Here is a 20,796-nt window from a genome sequence, read left to right as displayed (position 1 = left end):
AACATACACACGACCTGTGCTGTTCGGGCTAGCACCTGGAAGCCTGATTACATACCTTAAATGGCACAGGATGTCTGTGTAGAGGAACTGAGTCACACCTTGATTCCCTTGGGAGAAAGGGCTTACCCTTGCCTAACTGATTCCTCCAACAGCTCCTTCCCCACCTCGAGAGAGAGAAGACAGGCAGTAGTGCACGGACTGGGAGAAGTTCAAGATACGGCATTTTCCATAGAGACAGAATATCTGACAATTCTGATTTTTCAGAGTTCATATACTGCTAGGTTTTAGCTATCACTACAAGTAACTATCGAGGTTTGTCAAAATATCCGATTTGTGGATTCAACTGTAGGTGTAACTCAAACTAGCACAGCTTTTAATTTGCAACTATGGGCTGTGCCAGCCAAAGGTAAACTGATCTGCTGAATTAGTAACATGTGTCTTGGCCAGTTCTGGGTACAGCACGTCCTACCTCCATCTATAAATTTAGGTCCATGCTTCTATTTTTAACTATATACATATCAATCAGTGAAAACACTGATCTCTATTAGACATTGCTTCTATTCTAAGGAAAGCTGCATTCTACTTTATTCAATGAGAAATACTCCTGATTTCTCCTAATAAAATCTCTATTTTCCATGAAAGAATAATTACCTGCAATAAAACACACTGTGTCAGGACAATACATTTATTAAACTTTGAGAAAAACAAACAAAACACTGACATTAAGAAAGTTAAATAGAAACTGAAAGACACAGCTTCTGACCAGCATATAACGGCTTGTGTGACCAGTAAAGTACCAAAATGACATTCTGAGTTTGATTGAGGTATTTAACTATTTTTGGCAATAGAAACAGAGTAAGAAACTTCTTCCAAACACACACATAGGCATTACTTGCATTTGTGTCTATCATCTACGAAATTTTATATGAAACTAAATAACGTAGCTGTTAGAAAAATATAGCAGCAAATTAGCAGAATATCTAATGCACATTTACCATAAAGTACGTGCTAAACTTAAAAATCCCACCCCCTTGTTGGGCCCAGTCCTGTAGCCCTCGGTCAGAAAGAGAGCATCAGTAAGTTCTGTGGGAGACATCTTGAGCAAGACCTGCATTTGCTGCACTTCATGCACTTCTGTTCAGGTCAGGTCAAAGAAATGAGAGTCCCTATCTGCTTTCTAAGAAGAACCCTAGGAAGGTAACTTCTGAAGCAGTAATAGTTCATTGCAAAGCTCCATCAAGTTCTTAATTTACGTAAGAACAAAGAGAGCTTTCTCACTGAGTTTCAGTTCTCTCTCCTTTCATTCTGAAACACTGCCTAACACAGTCAGAGGAGATGCTGTTAGGCTGCAAAACCAAAAACTTTTGAACAATACCATATTCAATTCCCTTCTTCCACTGAAGCCTTTTAATCCTGTTACATCTTTAAAAATGCTGGCTAACTCCTGAAGTCCTTATTTATTTTTTTTTTAATCAAGGCTTTATGTGGCACAAACTAATAAATGTAGTGATACCTTTGGCTGTAGGAGGGCTTCAGAAGTTGGTCAGATGTGAAGAGATTATGCTGCTAAGTCACCAGAGTATATTCATGTGTTCTCAAAAATTTTCAACGAAAGTACAGTTGCACACTGTTTAATACTGTGGTCAACAAAATTTTGCTTACAAAAAGATATATTATTAGCATTAACCAGAATCTGATGAAGAACAGAATAAATTGCCCAAATATTTTGTATATTTTAATGTTTTCTACAAAACTTTAAATTGAATGTATATTTCTATATTAGTTACGATAAGAAAGTAATAGAACCAGTTACTTTAAGTTTCTACAATATTTTAAAATTTCTCTACATGGTTCTTTGGAGGTATAAAATGGCTCTGTAAAAATCTATTTCTTCTTTCTGCTGTGAACAAAACTTTTATAAAACAGAAAACTCCTTTTTAAGGTTGCAGCAATTACATTCCTTGGATGGGTCACCATAATTGAATTACAGTGTCTACTGTAATAGAAAATGTTTATGTTTTTATGACTAAAATATTAAAATATATTTTGTTAATTTATATAAATCAAAATAGGTGTGTTATTTATTCAAGCTGTTTTTGGTTTTCATCTGTATCTTCAGTTCCCAATTACTGATATAAAGATCTCTTCCAACAGCACAGTTTTTACTAAATTCTTAGACTTTAAACCACCTGATTTTTAGCTTTATCAAAATGCATGATTTACTGTACATTAAACATAGTAATTTCAATGCTTAGTATCACAAAAATCAACACCCACAAGAACAAGACAGTCACTTCTAGTGAAACAGTCTCAAGACAAATTCATAGATAATATTTACAGAACACAATAGGAATATTTTGATGAATATTTTACGTTGCAACATTTTAGATAAAATTATAAGAACCACAAGAAACTTTTAGACTTCATTTTGGTTTCAGCATACAAGCCCAAGCTGACTCTCTGCTGTGAAATACTGCACGCACCTAGTCAAAGAAGAGCTACGGCATGATTTTGTTCAGCTGGTCTGCGCTCACATAGCCACAAGACATATTGAATTCCTTGTCTGGCACAGGCAGTGCAGTTGCGTTGAGCACGAGGCCTTGTGGAGAGTGAACGATATGAATAGATGTATAGTCTGGGACAGGTATCTCTGAACTTGGCATTTCTGCTGTTGAAGCTCCAAAATTGACACCAGTAGTGGTAAGGCTCTCTGTGGTGAAGTAAGCGTCTTCGTTACAGCTTTGCTCCTGAACATACGGCTCATCCTCTTCATGGGAAGTCACAGCAATACATTTTTTCACATCTGCCTCACAGAAGTAGGTGTTGTCCATGGTGAAGTTTTGTTCTGTGCAGCCTTCACATTGTGCTCTCCCCACCTTGGATTTCTGCCCTGGTGAAAGTACAACACTGCCTGCTGGAGTAATATCACTCACTTGCGCATAAAAGTCAGTATTTGTCAATGAATTCTGGTTACTTAGCTGGGTATGGACCGATGGACTAGCTGAGACAATGCTGTCTGCAAAAGGTGGCCACAGCTGGTTATTTTCAGACTGAGTATTCATAAGCGCCCGCTGGGTGTCTGTGTTGGCAAGGCTTGGAAGTGACTCATCATTATCTTTTCTATCAAGGCACAAGAGATCCTCTTCTTTTTCAGTTACCTTTTTGAACTGATCAACATCAGATATGGCGTCACATGTGTCACTTGCACTAAAGTCTGTCTCAGGAATATCTGGTTCACAACAACTGGCCCGTCCAGAATCATCATCCTTTGCTCCCAAGCAACTGTGTGATTTCAGATGATCTTCACTCAGGAGCCTGTCTGTATCTGAGACTCTGTTCTTTTCATCAGGGTCTTCTATGTCCAACTCAATAAACTCAACCCACAAGTCATCATTGTATAGCTGTGTCTTGTAGTTGTCATGGCTGGCTAAGATGGAGTTCACTTCATCTAGCTTTCCTTTCTATAAATCAAAAAAACCCGAATATTATGAAGGAATTAATAAAACATGCTCATACTTCTCATGATGTTAACTTAAGAAAAGGTAACTGTAGCTGATGTAATAACTGCAAGGGGTTTTTTTATTTTATGAAAACTATGCTGTGGCCATTTACCCCATGTCACAATTTTTTCCTACAAAATTTTTTTGTCTGGGACAGCAATTGTCACCTGCTACTACTACAGTGATTCCCACCATAGATTTCAGAGCACAATCTTACCTTCAAGAGATCTGGATCAATCCCTTTAATCTTTGGAACTGGCACAGGAGGAAAAATCAGCATTTTTAACCTAGAAAAAATAAATGATGGCTTTTAATTGACAGTGGTCCTGAGGAAATTAGAAAGAAGCGAGCCGTACACTGTGTTTTTACTTAATTACTTCAAAACTGAAACGTTTGAAGATTCAATTTCAAATAGTCCTAAAGAGAAGAATTACTGTTTTCTCTCAGTGCAAATAAAAACCAAGTTTTCTGCAGCCTTCCTTGTTGAAATCACATACATTTATGTGGGAATCCATTCTGGAGTCTGGTCTTTGAAAATTTAATGCTTTATAAAAAGAGAGTAAATTCCTAGATCTCTGTCAATATTTCCCTTTTTTATATAATTTTAAGAGGAACCTCATACAAGCCTCAGTGTGCAGAGTGACTTTCTCAAAATTCTTTTTTTCAGGCAAACAGTAGTCTTGCATAAGCCCAATGAATTTAAATAAGGAAATAGAAAAAGGGACTTGGTGAAAAAGTGAATTACTTTAGAATTTATAAATAAAACAGAAACACAACTGCAAAAATTTAGGTTAGTATTTTGCCATCTCTATGACACTTTTGTTTTCTGAACTACTAACATAACAAGTAATATATAATAATGACAGGGCTTTACCCTTGTTGAGAAAGAACTAGTAACTTGCTTATGCTTGTACATACCATGGAAATACATATTATTCTAATCCTTCATAAAGTGAATTTCTAATTCTTTGAGGGGACAAAAAAACCACCCCAAAACCCAAATAGAAGGACGATTTTTCATTAATAATAATCCAACAATAGACTATCATGATTATCTCCTCCATTTTATACCCCTCCTTCTTTTGCAAACAGGTAGTTCCCAAAAGGAAAATCCAACATCCTCTTTATACTGCATTACTTGTGTGTTTTAGAAAGTAAGCTGTGGGAATGGTAGATCTAAATCCAAATGTTAGTTTTGCTGTATTGTTAGTGACCTTGGTGAGGTCCAGAGAGGATCACAGGAGTCTTAAGGAATGCTAGAGAGGAATTTAGTCACCTTCTGCTTAACTATGGAAGGCCCAAATTCCCCAGCTGTTTTTGTTTTTGGCAGACACTCAAAGTTCTGCCCAGCAAGCCTCAGTGAGAGCCAGAACTCCAGTAATTTTCCACCTAACCCCTGGAGGGGCTGTGTTAGCTATGCACTGGCTGAGCTCTCAGGGTACCAGTTTGACTTGCACTTACAGTTGAGTCCACAAATCATCTATTCTGACAGGATTGGGCACTGCTTCTAACAAAACAGTCAAGGGATTTTACCACTTGCTGCCTGGAAAATTCAGGAGGGAGAACCACACTGTGCTCCTTTCTTGGTCTTGCATAATTCAAGCCTGCATCTTTCAACTCATATGGCCTAACCCCAGGCCATAGGTCCTAGGGAGTATGGTTCAGATCTTGTGAGATCAGACTTGAGGAAAATATGAACTGGTATCTTTTCATATACAGAAGAAAACTGAGTCTGGATATTCTGCATTATGGGAAATCTACGCAGCCTGCTCCTCTGCAGAAGACACTGCCATTCCTACCACCAAGTGCACCAGCTTGAAGGAAAGGATGCAGGCCCACAGGTCCAGAAAAACTTTCCAGATGAAGGGTCCTCAGTGGGGGAGAGCTTCCTCCAGCAGTCATGATTATCATGGAAGATAACAGTCTGATCAAAGACATGCTTCAGTCCTCAAGATCTTTTGTGACAAAGCCACTCCTTCCTCAGTATGCTGACCTTAGTGAGGTCCTGGCCCTTCGTGCAAGTTGTTCTTACTCCATTCTGACACATCAAGATTTTGTCATGCACTGTATCAAGAGCTTTGCTCTTAACTGTGGGACCAGGATGCTATTGCAGGGAGTGGCTTCCTGAAATTAAGCTCTGCCAAAGCATAGTGCTGCTTGACTAAATTATTTTTTTAGAGCTGCTCCAACTGCACCATATTGTTTTCATTTCAATTACTTGTCCTTATGCTGGTATGTGCAAAACACCTCATGTTCCTTTTCAAAATGTGTATACAAGACCACTGACAACACGCATGTGTGCACTGGGACTTGACCATGGTGTTGCTCCACAAACTAGGACAGTACTCGTAGGACATTCAAGCTGAATTGTTCTGCCAAAACCTACCCCTGAACACACATATTAGGGGATGAATTCATTCTGAGACCATTTTGTAATTGTTATATAGATAAAAATGTGTCATTGTTTCATTTTTATAATGACACAATTTTATAGGTTTTATGACACAATCCTGTGTTTTGTTTTATTTTATTCCTGTTATTTATAGAAGCCAGTCTATCCACAGAGACCAAATACTCCCCTATGACTCACGCTCTTTCCCTTGGCTCAATGAAGAAATAGTCAGAGATTAGTGGAATAGCCTAAGAACAAAACCAAATATATAGTTACATTTGTGTGAAACTTTTGAAAAGTATGTAGGTAAAAATAGTGTTTACAAAATTTGAATGGACTTTAAAAAGAATCCCCTTCAAAGCCCAAGTAAATTAACTATGTAAATACTGTAGAATAAAATGTTCTGCAATCCAAAAGGAAGAACTGTCAACATATTCAGATTCCCATGCTGAGGGACAGTACATGCAGATGCCATGTGGTTTAGGAGAATGGGCAATCCTCAAAATAGTTTCTAGTCCCCCAGATTTGAAACCACTGAAGCACCCTATTTTTTAAGCTACAGGCACATAAAATCTGACAAATAAAAACTTTCTACCTTGGTTGTTTAGATAGCAGGATTAAGATCACTGTTACGGCCAGCCCACATGCTCCGAAGATAACAACTAAGAACCATGGAAACTCAATTTCTGAAAAAACAGAACAAAACCATGTTAGTAGGGATCTGAATCTCTTCTGCATCTTTAATTTCAACCTTCTCTTCCACCACCTGAGGATTCCAAAGTGGTAAAAACTTGTAAGAGAATTTTTGGTTACTTATATGTGAAAGTTCTGTGTTAAGAAGAAATAAAAACACCCTTTTGGTCTCACTACTTTCCATGATGCATTTGTAGGTTCACTGCGACTGCCTGCAAAAACAGAACTGGGTTTTAAAATATAAACAAGATCTTAGTGCAGACAATATTATGTAGCACAATCACTCATGAAGAACATGCTACCAGTAGTCCTGACAGCATATAATGCCACAGACCATGTTACTGCTTGCTCACCCGAGCTGAGAGAATGTTATTAATAGCATACTAAATCATAGGCAAACTCTCTCACAGAAGCTAAAATATGGTGGTGTCAAAAAGCATACTGCTCCTCTTTCTAAAGGCTGAACATTAGTTATGTTGTGAACCATCAACTGGGAAAATAAAAATCTTCCTTTTATTTACCTTGCAGGTGGCTACAAAAAATTCAGGTCATTGGGAAATGCAATATGGTAGGAATGAAAAACAATGCTGATAAATGAAATGGTTTATCTTTTAAAGACTGGAAATTCCATTATACTTAAGGTGACACTGTAGAATACAAAGTATAGAGAAATTTATTCTGGCTGTAGTTTTAGGTTCTTCTAATTTGTTCCCAATTTTAAGTTTTCCATCCTAATTTCACTCATTTTTTGGGCCAACAAATACTGGGCAGAAAGCTTTAGAATTCTACACATGAACATAAATATACATTCTCTCAGGGAAAAAACAAATTCAGGTACCAGTTTTATCCCTGTGCTTCTAGCTTAGATTTTGACTTGTTTTCAGGCATGAGTAAAGTCCTATCTGGATATATCTGTGTTAGACAGGTTCCTATTTTAATGAAGAACCAGTAGCTCCTTGTCACGTCAGTGACACCTGTGAATGTCCAGCTGCTTCAGAAAGTTAGAATATTGCATTTGAATTTAACTAGTCTAAATTTTTAATACATGGAAAATTTAAATTTTAATTCTGTGTTTCTAAAGCTGATATACAAAACAAGCAAGAATAAATTCTCAGTTAAATCAGATCACTACTGGTGTGTGAGATGTATGGGTATGGATTAACTTGCAGAATCTGAATTGCAGTGACTGAAGAAAACTGTGCTTGTAGGATGGCCTTAGCTTTTCACAGTATTTTAATTTTATTAATATGAAAAACTTGACAACTTAATGCAGCTGGGGTTAATCCACATGTCCAGAACATTAGCTGTTCATATATATTAGGAATGAAAACTAGTAATATGAAGAGTTAAAAATGGAAATATAGCAAGATTTTGAAAAATAAGAGTTACGTGTGGTTTTATTTAACATCTTCATTAATACCCTGGAAAATGAAGTGAAGCAGCCTGTTAAAATAATTTGATGAAAAGCTCATATTTTGAAAAGTTAATTTAGTAGCTCAGACCTGAGAATGCTTCAGGAAAAGGCACCATCTTGTTCTTTTAATAAAAGGAATGTGGTGCTCAATGGCTGTTTCTTCTTCTGTCTTTAACAGCACTTTAAAAAGAAGACAGAAGCAAGAATCAGAAAAACACTCACTTGTCCTTGAGAGAATTGGGCAGCTCATAAAAGCACATCATTCTGACAACAAACTTAGCCAGCAGTATAACACTTTAATAGAAGTGACAATTCACTACTGGAGTGCTCATTTTAGATAATGAAGTATGAGTTTTAACTGTATTTTAGGCTCTGTAAGATGTGCAACAGCAGTTACTACTTCTGATTCTTAAAGCTATCTGTATCTTTCACCACCACCGAAAAGACAAAAAGACAGCATGGTTATAAAACTATTTTGCTGCACTTTGCTTACTTACCTTCAGCACAATGAACAAATTCAATGCCTGCTTGAGAAAAAGATACATAAAGGATTTCACTGAACTCTCCAAATTTTTCAGAGGTACGTTGTCTTGATCGGACTCGTATCTCATAATCTCTTCCCATCTTCAGAGAGTACAGTGGAACCATTGTTGAGATCCTGGGTTCTAACTGTAAAGACAGAAGGACTGTGATTTATTTGTTTTGAGTTGTACTGGCAATTTTACACAGCTTCTTGATTTCAGAAATGAACTTTTGAAGGTGTTTTGCTACTTGGAACTGTAAGGATACCATGAGAAGAGTTCAGAGAGAAAATTCACACCATTTACTTTTGACTTATTAGCCATCAGGCTTTGTTGTGATTCAGGGGACAAGAAGTGGAGAATCCAAGCTCTCTGTCAATACAGTCAGTGAAGAAAGGCACCTGCTCCCAGTTACATGCCATAAGTAGGTGGTGTGAACATCTCCCATTGATCTTATCAAATTGTTAATCCTTTTTACTGTTACAATACAACATTACTGAATTAATTAAAGAATTGTAAAAAGAGAAATGATTTAAAGGCCTTCTAACCAGATGTGTTGCATCTTACAAATGTATTTATTTGGGGAACACTGCATAACTCCCAAAATCTTCAACTGCATATAAAATGTGATAATGGACACCTGTGAGAGCTGGCATCAGATTGTTGATCTTGAGACTTCTATATTAAGTACTAACTGCAACATACTTGGATACCGCCACATATCAAACTACGTAGGACGTCACTTAATATGTACAATTTCTCCTATTACTCCTCTGAGAATCTCTATTTTAGTTCCAACAGCCCAACAAAAGTACACTACAATAAGGACAATGTGCTCAAAAGAGAAATTCATGTGGCAGATGTCATATTCTAATTTTACTTAAGCATCAAGGATGATATCTTCAACAATACAATCCTATAACCACTGCAGCTGCATGATCTAAACTTGAGACACATTCTGTTGGTAGCTATGATCTGTGGGGTTCCCTGATCCCTGGTGGCTCCAGACTCAAGTGTTCTGAGAATCAACTAGTCAGATTTTGGAGGAGGCAGTGATCCCACACAGACTGCCTTACTCTGCTAGTTGTTGGGCACAAGATCATGGAGAACCATTGCTCTACACCACAAAGGTTTTTAACATGTGAAGACTATCCAGTTGAAAAGTATAAGAAAAGGTTTACTTATTTTGTGCTATGAAGCCACAAAGAAATAGTACACTAAAGTTTTATGGGTAGGGTGTGTTTTTGTCTGTTTGTTTGTAGGTTTTTGTTGTTTGTTTGTTTTTCCTGAGACAATTAGTGGAGATTCTTAAGGATGCTGTTTTCACACCTTGTTTGAAAACACATCAGCCTCACAGGGTCTGTATAGCTATTGCTAAGTCGTGACTTGAAGAGACATAAGAGGAGACATAATTTTAGTCTAGTGAATGTAATGGGCAACACTTGAAGGTAAGAGGGTACAATTTTAAAATGATACCCATCAAGGAGCTAAGAACAATGATGAAATCTTTTCAAACTGTGGGCCATATTACATTTGACTCTGTCTCATAAACACCTGCTATATGAGGGTGGAGATTTTACTGTTTTTAGGAAGTTTCTCAGAAAAATATGTTGATCCTCTTATCACCATAACTTACTAACACTTTACTGATTAAAGTTTTAGTACTCTTTCAATTCATAAGTTATCTATTTTTAATTAGTAAATAGATTGAAAAAAATGAATGCTATACATGAAAAATCAAACATGTCCATCCCAAAGCATCTAAATAATTACAAACAAGTCTCAGTAAGGGGGAGTAAGTACAGTGTCAAGTACTATGAATTAATTTTTGTATCTTTTTTTTAATCAATTATATGTACAAAACATTATGGTATATTTAAGCGGTCAAAGATTATCCTTTGTGTAAAACACTAGTTATAACAGTATAACTAGACATCTATCTCTTTTCTGCTTCAACAGTCAGTACAGAAGAGATTTGTAGCAAAGAATACAAAGAGTGAAATTGTTGCTCCAATGCTGTTTTTCAGAGTTTTGCTATTGTCTTAGGCCAGACCAAGATTTTGTTCAGAAATTTCTCTTTTGTGCTCTGATAGCATCTCAGGGAATTATGCCTTGTTTGTCTTTTTAAGCTGAAAGTCACAATAACATACAATATATACAGCTGCAGTACAAGATAACCTATAGTACTATTTTTCTTGAGGCAAGTATAGTATTCAGCAATTTCTTATCTGTTTTCTGAAAGAAGAAACATTGATCTTCAAACCTTTGCTCTCCTAAGAAGAGCTATTCTCAAGGCATGCTGGAATTATTGATGGTACTGGATCAAGAACAAAGCTTTATTAGGGTATTTATACAATTGATACCTAAAGGCTTATAAACAAAAAATAAACTGTGCATTTTAAAAGAGGTATCCTTATTGCCTATCACACTGCTTTTGTGAATTCCATAAATACTCTGCAGAGTTTCAACTTCTTAAGGAGTATTGATTTACTGCCTAAACTTAACTCATTTCACAGGCTTTAAAATATAAATGCTATACAGTAAGTATAGCTTAAACAGTATAGAGAGAAATTCAGTCAAGTCTTAGAAAAAAGTTTTGACATTCCAGGCCTGTTTGGCTGTAGACTTACTACTAAGGAGTGGGATAACCAGAAAATGCTAACATTGAGAAGGATAAGAAGGGAGAAGGGGTCCAAAGTCTTTCACAAATGAAGGCAAGCAAACCAGTTTGACTCTGTCCCAACTGGTAAATTTGCCTTTTGCCAACTAAGATGAATTCAAAACAGTATTATCTATTTTCTTTCTGTCAGTTAACTGAGTTCATATTAATAGGAAAGCAAAGGAAGGGTTCTTCTCTGAAATGATGTTCTTATTGCATTGACCTGGTATTCAGGAAGAGTTCTCCATATGCAGATTTGCCATGACACACTGACACTTAGCGTATGCATTCAGGTAAGCTGGGTACAATTTCCTCCCTGTAATAGGAAAACTAGCTACATGAGAAGTGATTTTCAAACAGAAAATTTAAAAGATTTAGGGTATATATATATTTTATCTTTTCATGGACTATCCATATTGTCACAAATTTGTCATTGCTGTTTGGTATGAAATCTGTATGTCTTATCTATGCTGCATTATTTTTATTTGCTTATTGTATCAAATTTTAAACTATAACTGAAAGACTGAAAGCTTTTTTTTTTTTTTTTTAAATCTACTGAAATGATAATTATAGATACTAGAACTTTACAGGTACTCTGAAGAATCTGGACTGGCATGGTGACATGTTCCATGAAAAATATTTTGTTCCAACTACTAAAAATACTAGGCACTGTTTGAAATAGCTGAGGTTTAGGAAAACAATAGAGAAATATTTTAACCTTGAAAAAAACCTGTATATATCTGACTACTGCTAAAATTTCTAACCTAACACAGGGATTTCAAGGTTTGTTATTTTTATCCTGTGTGTCAACTATCTTGATGCATAAAGTCACAATGTTTGCTAAAAAACTTAAGAAGAATATGGGTATATTGTTTAATACTTAAGGTATCATTTAATTAGCAGTTACAAACCTGTTGCTTTTCACAGTAGTACAAAAGTGTTAGGGACAGAACAAGCCTGCACTGTACTATGACTATTGTATAATAAATATTTGCTTCATACCTCCTTCCATTTTGTCTCATTAACTTCTTTGTACTGCAATTCATACTCCAGAGTAATCCATCCCTTCTGAACATCTGCTGTTGGTGGTGGATCCCATCTTACTTGGATATCCCCATGGATCCCAGTCTGACTAGTATTTAGCAGAGTCCAGTTAAGGTGGACAGGGGGATCAGGTAGTACTGTTTAAACAGAGTATTTGGAATAAAACAGCCAGTTTTCAATGTGAAATTATCATTCTTACTACACACTATTAAATGATTTCAAGACTGAAAAAGCATATTAACCACATATTTGCTGATTAAAATCTAAACCTATGAATCAATGACAAAGTCACTACAAGTCTGGTAACAAGAAGGCACCCTGCCCCTGGTGGTAGACATGCTCTGTATAAATCTCACCTGAGTGACTAATAAAGAAGACTAAGAACATATTACCTATTACTACTTTCTCCATAGCAGCTTACAAAACACTGAGACATAACCAATTCTCCATTAAAATTCAGATTTAGAGTTCTCACTACAAATAAAAACAATAATTGGAGTAACACAGAAAGATAAATATTTAGTAACTAAACATACAGAAGTATAAAAACTATGGCATCTGAAAAATTAAGCTAATTTTGCTCAGCTGAAGAAAAGAGAGCAGTGGGTATTCTAGTCACTTGCAGGAATAAATTAATTGCATATACATACACCACTGCTCTGAACAAGCAATAACATCTGCAAAGTCCCAGAATGCCACAATTTGTATTGCAATAAATATAAATTCTATCTTGGAAATGATAAACAACCTGATTATGTGGATTAGTGTTGATTCAGTAACAAAAAACTGGTTCCAGAACTTTGTAGGATCAAGATTTTAACATCATCCTTGTTCACACTGAATAAGTGTATGTAACATCCATTAGAAAGCGCTCAGAGGGACAGCGGAGCTCATCTGCACACATTTGAGAGATCACTGGTATTCAGAAAGAGAAACCATATATTTGATTTTATCCTTTCAGCTTTCTTACTCTTATTTGGCCAATATTTTCCAAATCCCTTCCTATATATAATATTTTTTAGAAACTAACCTTTCTGAAAGGGAAAATTTAAATACAGTATGAGTAATATGAAAGCTTATAGCATCACACCTACTGTGATATAAATACATAAAGGGGAAATGCATAATGGAAGCATACCTATTTCATCAACGCTGAAACATTTTTCATCAAATACTTCATCTTTATTGGCAAGCTTAACACAATATGGTATCCAAATAGAGGTGTAGGATGTGTTGAAATAACAACTATTTTCTCCTGCAGTGATATAATCAGGGCATTCTTTCCAGTCTTCATCATTCCTAGAATGACAACAAAAATGCAATATAAATGAGAGAGAGATTTATAGATCTTGCAAAATACAAATTATAGATGTTACAAGACACATTGTTGATAAGTCATAACTTTTATGGAAATGAGTAAAACATATAAATATTGACTGTGATTTACAGTGAAGCCAAACCACTATCCAAGGAACCTGTATAAATGAGTTCAGGTTCTCATGTACTGTTAGTGGCATTTCTATGCTTTGGATGCTGCTTCCAAAAGAACAGTCAGAGAGCACATCTTGCTATGCTGGTAGCTGCTTATGACTACCAGCAACCACAAACTTAGGTACATTTGAAATGCATTTACGCAAATGTTGTTCAGGCAAAGTTAAACTGCAGTAAGATGTCTATCTACATAATTAAGTCTGAAACAGTGAAAACCAGTCTTTATGGCAGATCAATACTGCAACACCTGCACAGCCAAAGGACAGGGGAATGTGTTGCTCTGGTGAGTTGAATTGGGAAGCAGGCACTGGAGCACTGATTGTGCACACGGGAAAGTGCCCAAGGGTGGATGCTCCAGGAGACCTGGCGGAAAACAACCCAGGACCGCAGGATGTGAACAAAGGGAAGAAAAATACAGCACTGTCAGTGAGGAAGGGCTAAATTCCTTCAGATACAGAACTTCTAAAACACGTGCTTTGGAACTGCTAGCAAGAAACCTCTTATATTTTTCTATTCTGATTTTGTTCAAAAATTCATAAATGTTCTTTGTAATTAAAAGAATTGCAACAGGAAATACCACATTCTTTTCATCTCTTAAAAAGGACAAACCAGCTGAGTTACAAAGAGTGGCATGAATTCTCAGACTGAGAAACACTGCTACTTGTGTAGGGTCATTTTCATGCAGCCAAGCTGAAACTACCACAGCAGGTTCAAAACCAAAAAAGTCTGCAGTTAAAGCAAAACGGGAATGACCAAATTGTTTGAAATAGTCTACAGGAAAAGTGACAGACATTTATTCAGTACTTTTGAAGTCACTTTAGAAAAACAAATCTCATGGCAAACAGATCTGCTGTTGCTGTTCTTTATCTTGATACTGTCTCTCAGCCCAAATATAGACTGAACACAGATATTTTCAAAAATTACAGTTGTGGTTTGTTAAAAATATACTGTAAATGTCTTTTCCTACTAAAAGTCATTGAAGCTACACAGTAGGAGGATTAAGCTAAATCAATTACACCAGAGTATCCTTCAATACTGGAGTGGGTGCTTAAGAAGTAAAAAGGCAGATGCTACACAAATTGCGTAAGAAGATTTCTGCCACTAAGCACCAGTCTTGTGCTTAGCTGATGAGACCAGACACTTTTATAAAAGAAATGCTGTAGTACTGCCAGATCCAGGACTTGATAAATATGTATGTGGTTTGATATTATAGCTTCTGTTAAGTATGAGACTGAGTAAGATGACTGAGCTCAGTCCTGAGCCTTAAATGTTGTTTGCATATTGAACAGAAATATTTTTAATGTGGATGTTCAATTCACATATTTTATTGAAGTATTCTGATTTCTAGGACAAAGAAGAAATATGTGATCTGCTCAACGTACGTGGCACTGCTTTATTGTAGAGTTCTATTAATTTTTAAAGTTTGTACTCTTGTGGTACATGCCACTGACAACTGCCAGCTAAACATTTACAATTAAGTAGTGGTTTTAACTTGGATCCCTGTATTTCTGAGAGATCTCAGAAGAGTAAGTAGGAGAGTCAGACTTTAGGCTTATGTTTGCTAAGCAAATGTATCATCACCTGTAGAAAGTGTCTGTAGAAAAAAAAAGAATGAAACTCAGTACTTAGATGGAACAGAACCTCACATCCCCCTTTTCATGTGAACAAAAGCCCTGTTTTCCTTAGACATTACTGGCAATGTGTTTGTCCTCTTTCAGGCTAATCATTGTAACAACTTGAAAATTATAAAAGCTTAAGTGGAACACGAATCAGAATAGAACAGGGCTCAATGAAACATAGTCTCCAGCCTCAGAGCAGCCTTTTCACCTGGACCTGCACATTCAGACTTTAATCTAGCAACTGATCAATGGGAGCTTTATAAAACTTTGATAAAAATTTGAAAGGGGATTGTAACCAAACTTCACATCTGTGCACAGATATAACAAAACTCACAGTTGCAAGTTATGTTGATAAGGAATAAACTGAAGTTTCCTATTAAAAACTCCTTTCCCAAGCCACACAGTGTTCAGTTTTGGATTCTGAAACCTGGACGTAAGTTTAATAAGAATGTGTTCTTATCTGCCAAGTAATGCTTGTTGCCGCAAATTGCTTAATAATTAACAACAACAAATTCTGACATTGAAAATATGCACTTAAACCACAGTTTTATGGCCTTAAAACAGTATGGCTCATATCACAGCAAAAAATTAACAGCAACGAGCTAACAGCCATAGCAAAAACTTCTCTTTCTTTTACTCTTTCTTTTGTTCTTTCCATATTATTACCTTTTCATGTACAATAGTTGTATTCTTCCTGGAGCAGTAAGGTTATAAAAATTCCCATCAGTCCAATAACATGAAAATGTCTCCAGTTCAGGTGATCTGCACTTGCTGATTTGTGGCCACCGTAAAAGGTCTGTCAGGAAAAATGGCAGGGGACAGAAGGAGACACATTAAACAAATCCATAAGCCAGACTAACATGCTGCTAAAATGAAACTCAGCATTTTTAATGAATAATTAACTTTTCTTTCAATTCCTTATGCACAATGAGGCAAGATTTAAATACGTTTATGTGCATATATGTAGATGACTATGCTTGTAGAAACAAAATCTGAAAGATGGGTCAAGCTCTCTTTCGTGCAGTGTGAAAGTGTTAGAATCACAGACTGACACACAACTGTAGTAGAACAGAATAGAAAAGACTATTTCAGTTGGAAGGGACCTACAATGCTCATCTAGTCCAACTGCCTGACCAACTCAGGGCTGACCAAAAGTTAAAGCATGTTGTTAAGGGCATTGTCCAAATGCCTCTTAAACACTGGCAGGCTTGGGGCATTGACCACCTCTCTAGGAAACCTGTTCCGGTGTGTGACCACCCTCCCAGTAAAGAAATGCTTCCTGATGTCCAGTCTAAACCTCCCCTGGCACAGCTTTCAACCATTCCCACGTGTCCTGTCACTGGATACCAGTGAGAAGAGCTCAGCACCTCCTTCCACTTCCCCTCCTCAGGAAGCTGTAGAGAGCAATGAGGTCGCCCCTCAGCCTCCTTTTCAGGGAGGGAGCCCTCAGCCCCTCCTCACAGGACACGCCTTCCAGCCCTCCCACCAGCTTTGCTGCCCTCCTCTGGATGCATTCAAGGTCCTTCACATCCTCCTTAAATTGTGGGGCCCAGCACTGCCCGCAGCACTCAAGGTGAGGCCACGCCAGTGCTGAATACAGCAGGATAATCACCGCTTTTGACTGGCTGGTCATGTTGTGTTTGATTAGTTCAGTACAGATATACCTGAATTAGCACTGCACTTGCTTTAAAGAAAGTGTGGTACCGTAGAGCTTAGTATTTACCCAGCTGAGCAGTTTTGCAATGTGTCTACTCATTAGAGTAGCTACCTTGAACTGAGTTCAGGTTTGTGTATACAACGTTGTGTAGATATAACCTTGCTCTAAGGGAGATAAAGACTGCCCTAAGCACGTGTCTGTTCTGTCACATGCTGCTTCTATATTCATAATTTCTGTACTTTGTCAAAACTGAAATGATGCAGGGCCATGAAATGACTGCTACAGTTAGTCGGTCTCATCAACCCATGTGAGAAAAATAAAAACAAAAGATGTGGGTATGACTCACTGCTTTCAAAGTAAGTACTTTTTCCTGATTTTTACGGGTCTAATGCTAATGTTTCCTATTTGGCTTGTAAAGCTTTCTAGGGGGAGATCATATGCACATGGAAATGTCTACCTCCCTTCACTGACTATCTGGGAAACATCATCATTTATTTAAGAAAATTTCTCCATAAGGCACTTAAAATGTAGGTATTAGTCAGGTATTTACGACTGGTGAAATGATCCCTGGCCAGGGAATGACATGGTGCTACTACAGGACTCTGCATGGGACGTTCTTTGCAAGTATCACACTGTGAATATCAGAATTTCAGACTAGAAATAAGGAAGTAATTTTTTACAGTGAGGGTGGTGAAACACTGGAAGAGGTTGCCCAGAGAGGTGTTAGATGCCCCATCCCTGGAAACATTCAAGGCCAGGTTGGACAGGGCTCTGAGCAACCTGATCTAGTTGAGATGACCTTTACAGGTCCCTTCCAACCCAAACCATTCTGTGATTCTATGATAATATTTAGTACAAAGCATTTATACTTGAAGTTGTAAAAAGTATTAAGGTACAGACATTCACATCCACCAGATGCTTTCTCCTATGCATGAGGATTTTGTAGCCTTCCTGTATGCTGACTCCTTTTGTTGCAACTCAGACACAGCCACTCAATGCCAAGGAAATTTGTATTTCTTGGGCTTAATGGTTCAAATTGTATGTTTTATATTATGCACTGCCAAGCATCCACATCACGCAGTAACTAATACATGAACAGTATGGATTTCTGTTTTGCTCATCCTGTATCATTGCCTCACTTCACATGCTAGACATTGAACAACACCTGAACATATGTATGTAAATAAGTGATTTTGTAAATTGGGTGGCTTACATTTCCTACAGCCCTCATACCATGCCCCCCTCCTCGCTAACCTAAAATAACTCATGTCTGATTGGAAAGACTTAAACAGAAAGCATTTTTTCTCTTTCTTAGTCAGCATGTTCCTCTTCATTGAACGTAAATTTTTTTTAAAAACTGAAATAAATTTTGAAACAAAGTGCTGCAGCAAATGAATTAAATCACACTGTTCTCTTCAGAAAATATTGAAACAAAACATTTTGACTACTGGCCCTGATTTTGTTTGGTATGGTATTAAATATTTGACAGCTTTGGCCTAAATCCCAGAATACTTTTGATTTTCAGCTTTTACACCCTTTTATATTATTCATCAAAAAATTCTTACATGGTAGAGATTTTTGTTAAAAACAGCACATAATCATGAAATTTCAAACTGTCATAACATAGATCCAAAATAAAACAGAATAAAAGATTCAAGAACAGTATTACAACTTTTTAAATTTATGAATGTTCCAGCTCTCAACCTTGAACCTCCTTTTCTATTTAACTGGAAATCAAATCATTTTTTAAAAACAAAACAAAGAAAAATGAATGAAATTCTGTGCCTTTACTTCTGTCCTGGTTTCAGCTGTAATAAAGTTAATTTTCTGCCCAGTAGTTGGTATAGTGCTGTGTTCTGGATTGAGGATGAGAATAATGTTGATAGCACACTGATGTTTTAGTTGTTGCTGAGAAGTGCTCACACTAAATCAAGGACTTTTCAGCTTTTCATGCTGCCCTGCCAGCAGAGGTTGGGAGCACACAAGAAGCAGGGAAGGGACACAGCAAGGGCAGCTGTCCCTAACAAGCCAAAGGGATGCGCCATACCTTATGGCACCATGCCCAGTATATACACTGGGGGGAGGTGGTGGGGGGACACCACGGCTCGGGGATTGGCTGGGCATTGGTCAGCAGGTGGTGAGAATTATATTGTGCATCACTTCTTTTGTATATTTTAAAATTATTTCTATTTTCCCTCCCTTTTCTGTCCTATTAAACTGTCTTTATCTCAACCCATGAGTTTTGTTTTTTCTGATTCTCTCCCTCATCCCACTAAGGGAAGGTTGGGGAGGGGGAGTGAGAGAGCATCTGTGTGGTGCTTAATTGCTGGCTGGAGTTAAACCATGACAACTTCAAAAGACACGAGTAAAATTGTCTCAGTTGCACAATACCTATAATCAACAAGACATGAGTCTCTCTCTTTTTCTATAAACAGACAGAGTGCAATGAAATACATGTTACGGCTTTTCCCGTTTCTATCCTCAGCTACATACATCAAGAACAAATATAGCATTTTCACCGAAGCAGGTTAAGAATTCTAGAAAATTATATACTGGAAAACCCTCCTAAATTAGAATATTTCTGTTGATGCCTGCACTGTATTTATAGCTAGAACGTGCAATATTTAAAGCCCAGGCAGACCATGTCCTCATCTCCAGGAGTAAATAAAGTCACACTGTCACTTCTTAATGTGATGAAATGAACTGAATGGAATCAAACCTCACTTTTTGAGAGGTCCATCAGGATCTTAGATACAGGCTCTACAATATACTAATGAAGAATTCTGTTGAATTCACTAACTTTATATACAAGCTAAATTAAGGACCATAAGATGTACAAACTCTTCTAAGAAAATGGATCATAACAGAGCTAGAAGTAGCATCAGTTACAACTGGATTAGCAGCGCACACAGAATACAGATTAAGACTTGGTCTCTAACACCCTAACTTCAGAAGAATGTATCCCTAAGACCCTACATTCTTTTCCCCTTCCTCATGACAGGACTCTTAATTCTTTGTTTCACAGGTGTTCCTTCAACAGGCACAAGAATTTTTGATCAGGGAGCAGTTTTGTTTGGGATTCATATACTCTGGTTTATTTGTTTACATATATATATATATATGTATATGCAGTGACCAGTCTGATTTGTACAAAAAAATATCTTCTGATTGATTGTTTCCAGTTTCTGTGTGAAGTTTCCAGCCTTTAAAACCACAGGCTTTTGTGACTGACTGAAGGAAACTGACATACTGACTTGTATAAGGCTTGGCACTCTTGGAGTAGATCTCCTGAGTTCCTTGTTTCCCACACAAGTCAATTATCAATGTTGTACAGGACCCTGTGTGAGCTCCGTCTCCTGAACAAACTGTACCAGAATGTGACAAATTAACACAATAGTTCAGCTGAATGTATTTAGGCATAAAGGCAGCAGGGTACTGAAAGTAAAGGCTGTCAAACTGAGATTTTAAATAGACTAGAAAAGCAGAACAAAACATGGAAACACACTTGCTCTTTTCCTACCTGATCCAATAAGTTCCAGTCAATTTGTCATGAATAAAACCATTTGCTTCATTCAAGATAATGGCTTGGCTGAATATGCAGATTCAACAGTAGAAAACATGGAAAAAATTGGTAAATCTGTGTCTTCCAGTCTGGCTACTAAAAATTTGGTAGAAGAGTTCTTAGTCGTGCCCCTGGGTTTAGCTGAAGGTAAATGTTCAGCTGCCACAACTGTGCTGCAAAGAGTAAAATCTCTTCACATTCTGATCTCATGATGTTATGACCACAGATTAGCCATGGTCTAAAT

General features: G+C 37.0%; 1 protein-coding gene across 1 annotated transcript in view; it reads right to left on the bottom strand.

Moving 5' to 3' along the window:
• Positions 1-671: 671 nt before the first annotated feature.
• GHR (growth hormone receptor) overlaps positions 672-20,796 on the bottom strand; it is a 134,754-nt gene continuing 114,629 nt past the window's right edge. The window contains exons 4-10 of the mRNA XM_074932365.1: positions 16,000-16,129; positions 13,362-13,522; positions 12,182-12,360; positions 8,497-8,668; positions 6,488-6,578; positions 3,718-3,787; positions 672-3,461 (exon numbers count right to left, since the gene is read on the bottom strand). Coding sequence (XP_074788466.1) covers positions 2,499-3,461; positions 3,718-3,787; positions 6,488-6,578; positions 8,497-8,668; positions 12,182-12,360; positions 13,362-13,522; positions 16,000-16,129 — 1,766 coding nt within the window. The 3' untranslated portion in view covers positions 672-2,498. The remainder of the gene's footprint in view (positions 3,462-3,717; positions 3,788-6,487; positions 6,579-8,496; positions 8,669-12,181; positions 12,361-13,361; positions 13,523-15,999; positions 16,130-20,796) is intronic.

Source organism: Athene noctua, chromosome Z (genome assembly GCF_965140245.1).
Source record: "Athene noctua chromosome Z, bAthNoc1.hap1.1, whole genome shotgun sequence".
Lineage (NCBI taxonomy): Eukaryota > Metazoa > Chordata > Aves > Strigiformes > Strigidae > Athene > Athene noctua.
The sequence above is the reverse complement of the archived record's forward strand: the minus strand, read 5'-3'. Positions and strand labels throughout refer to the sequence as shown.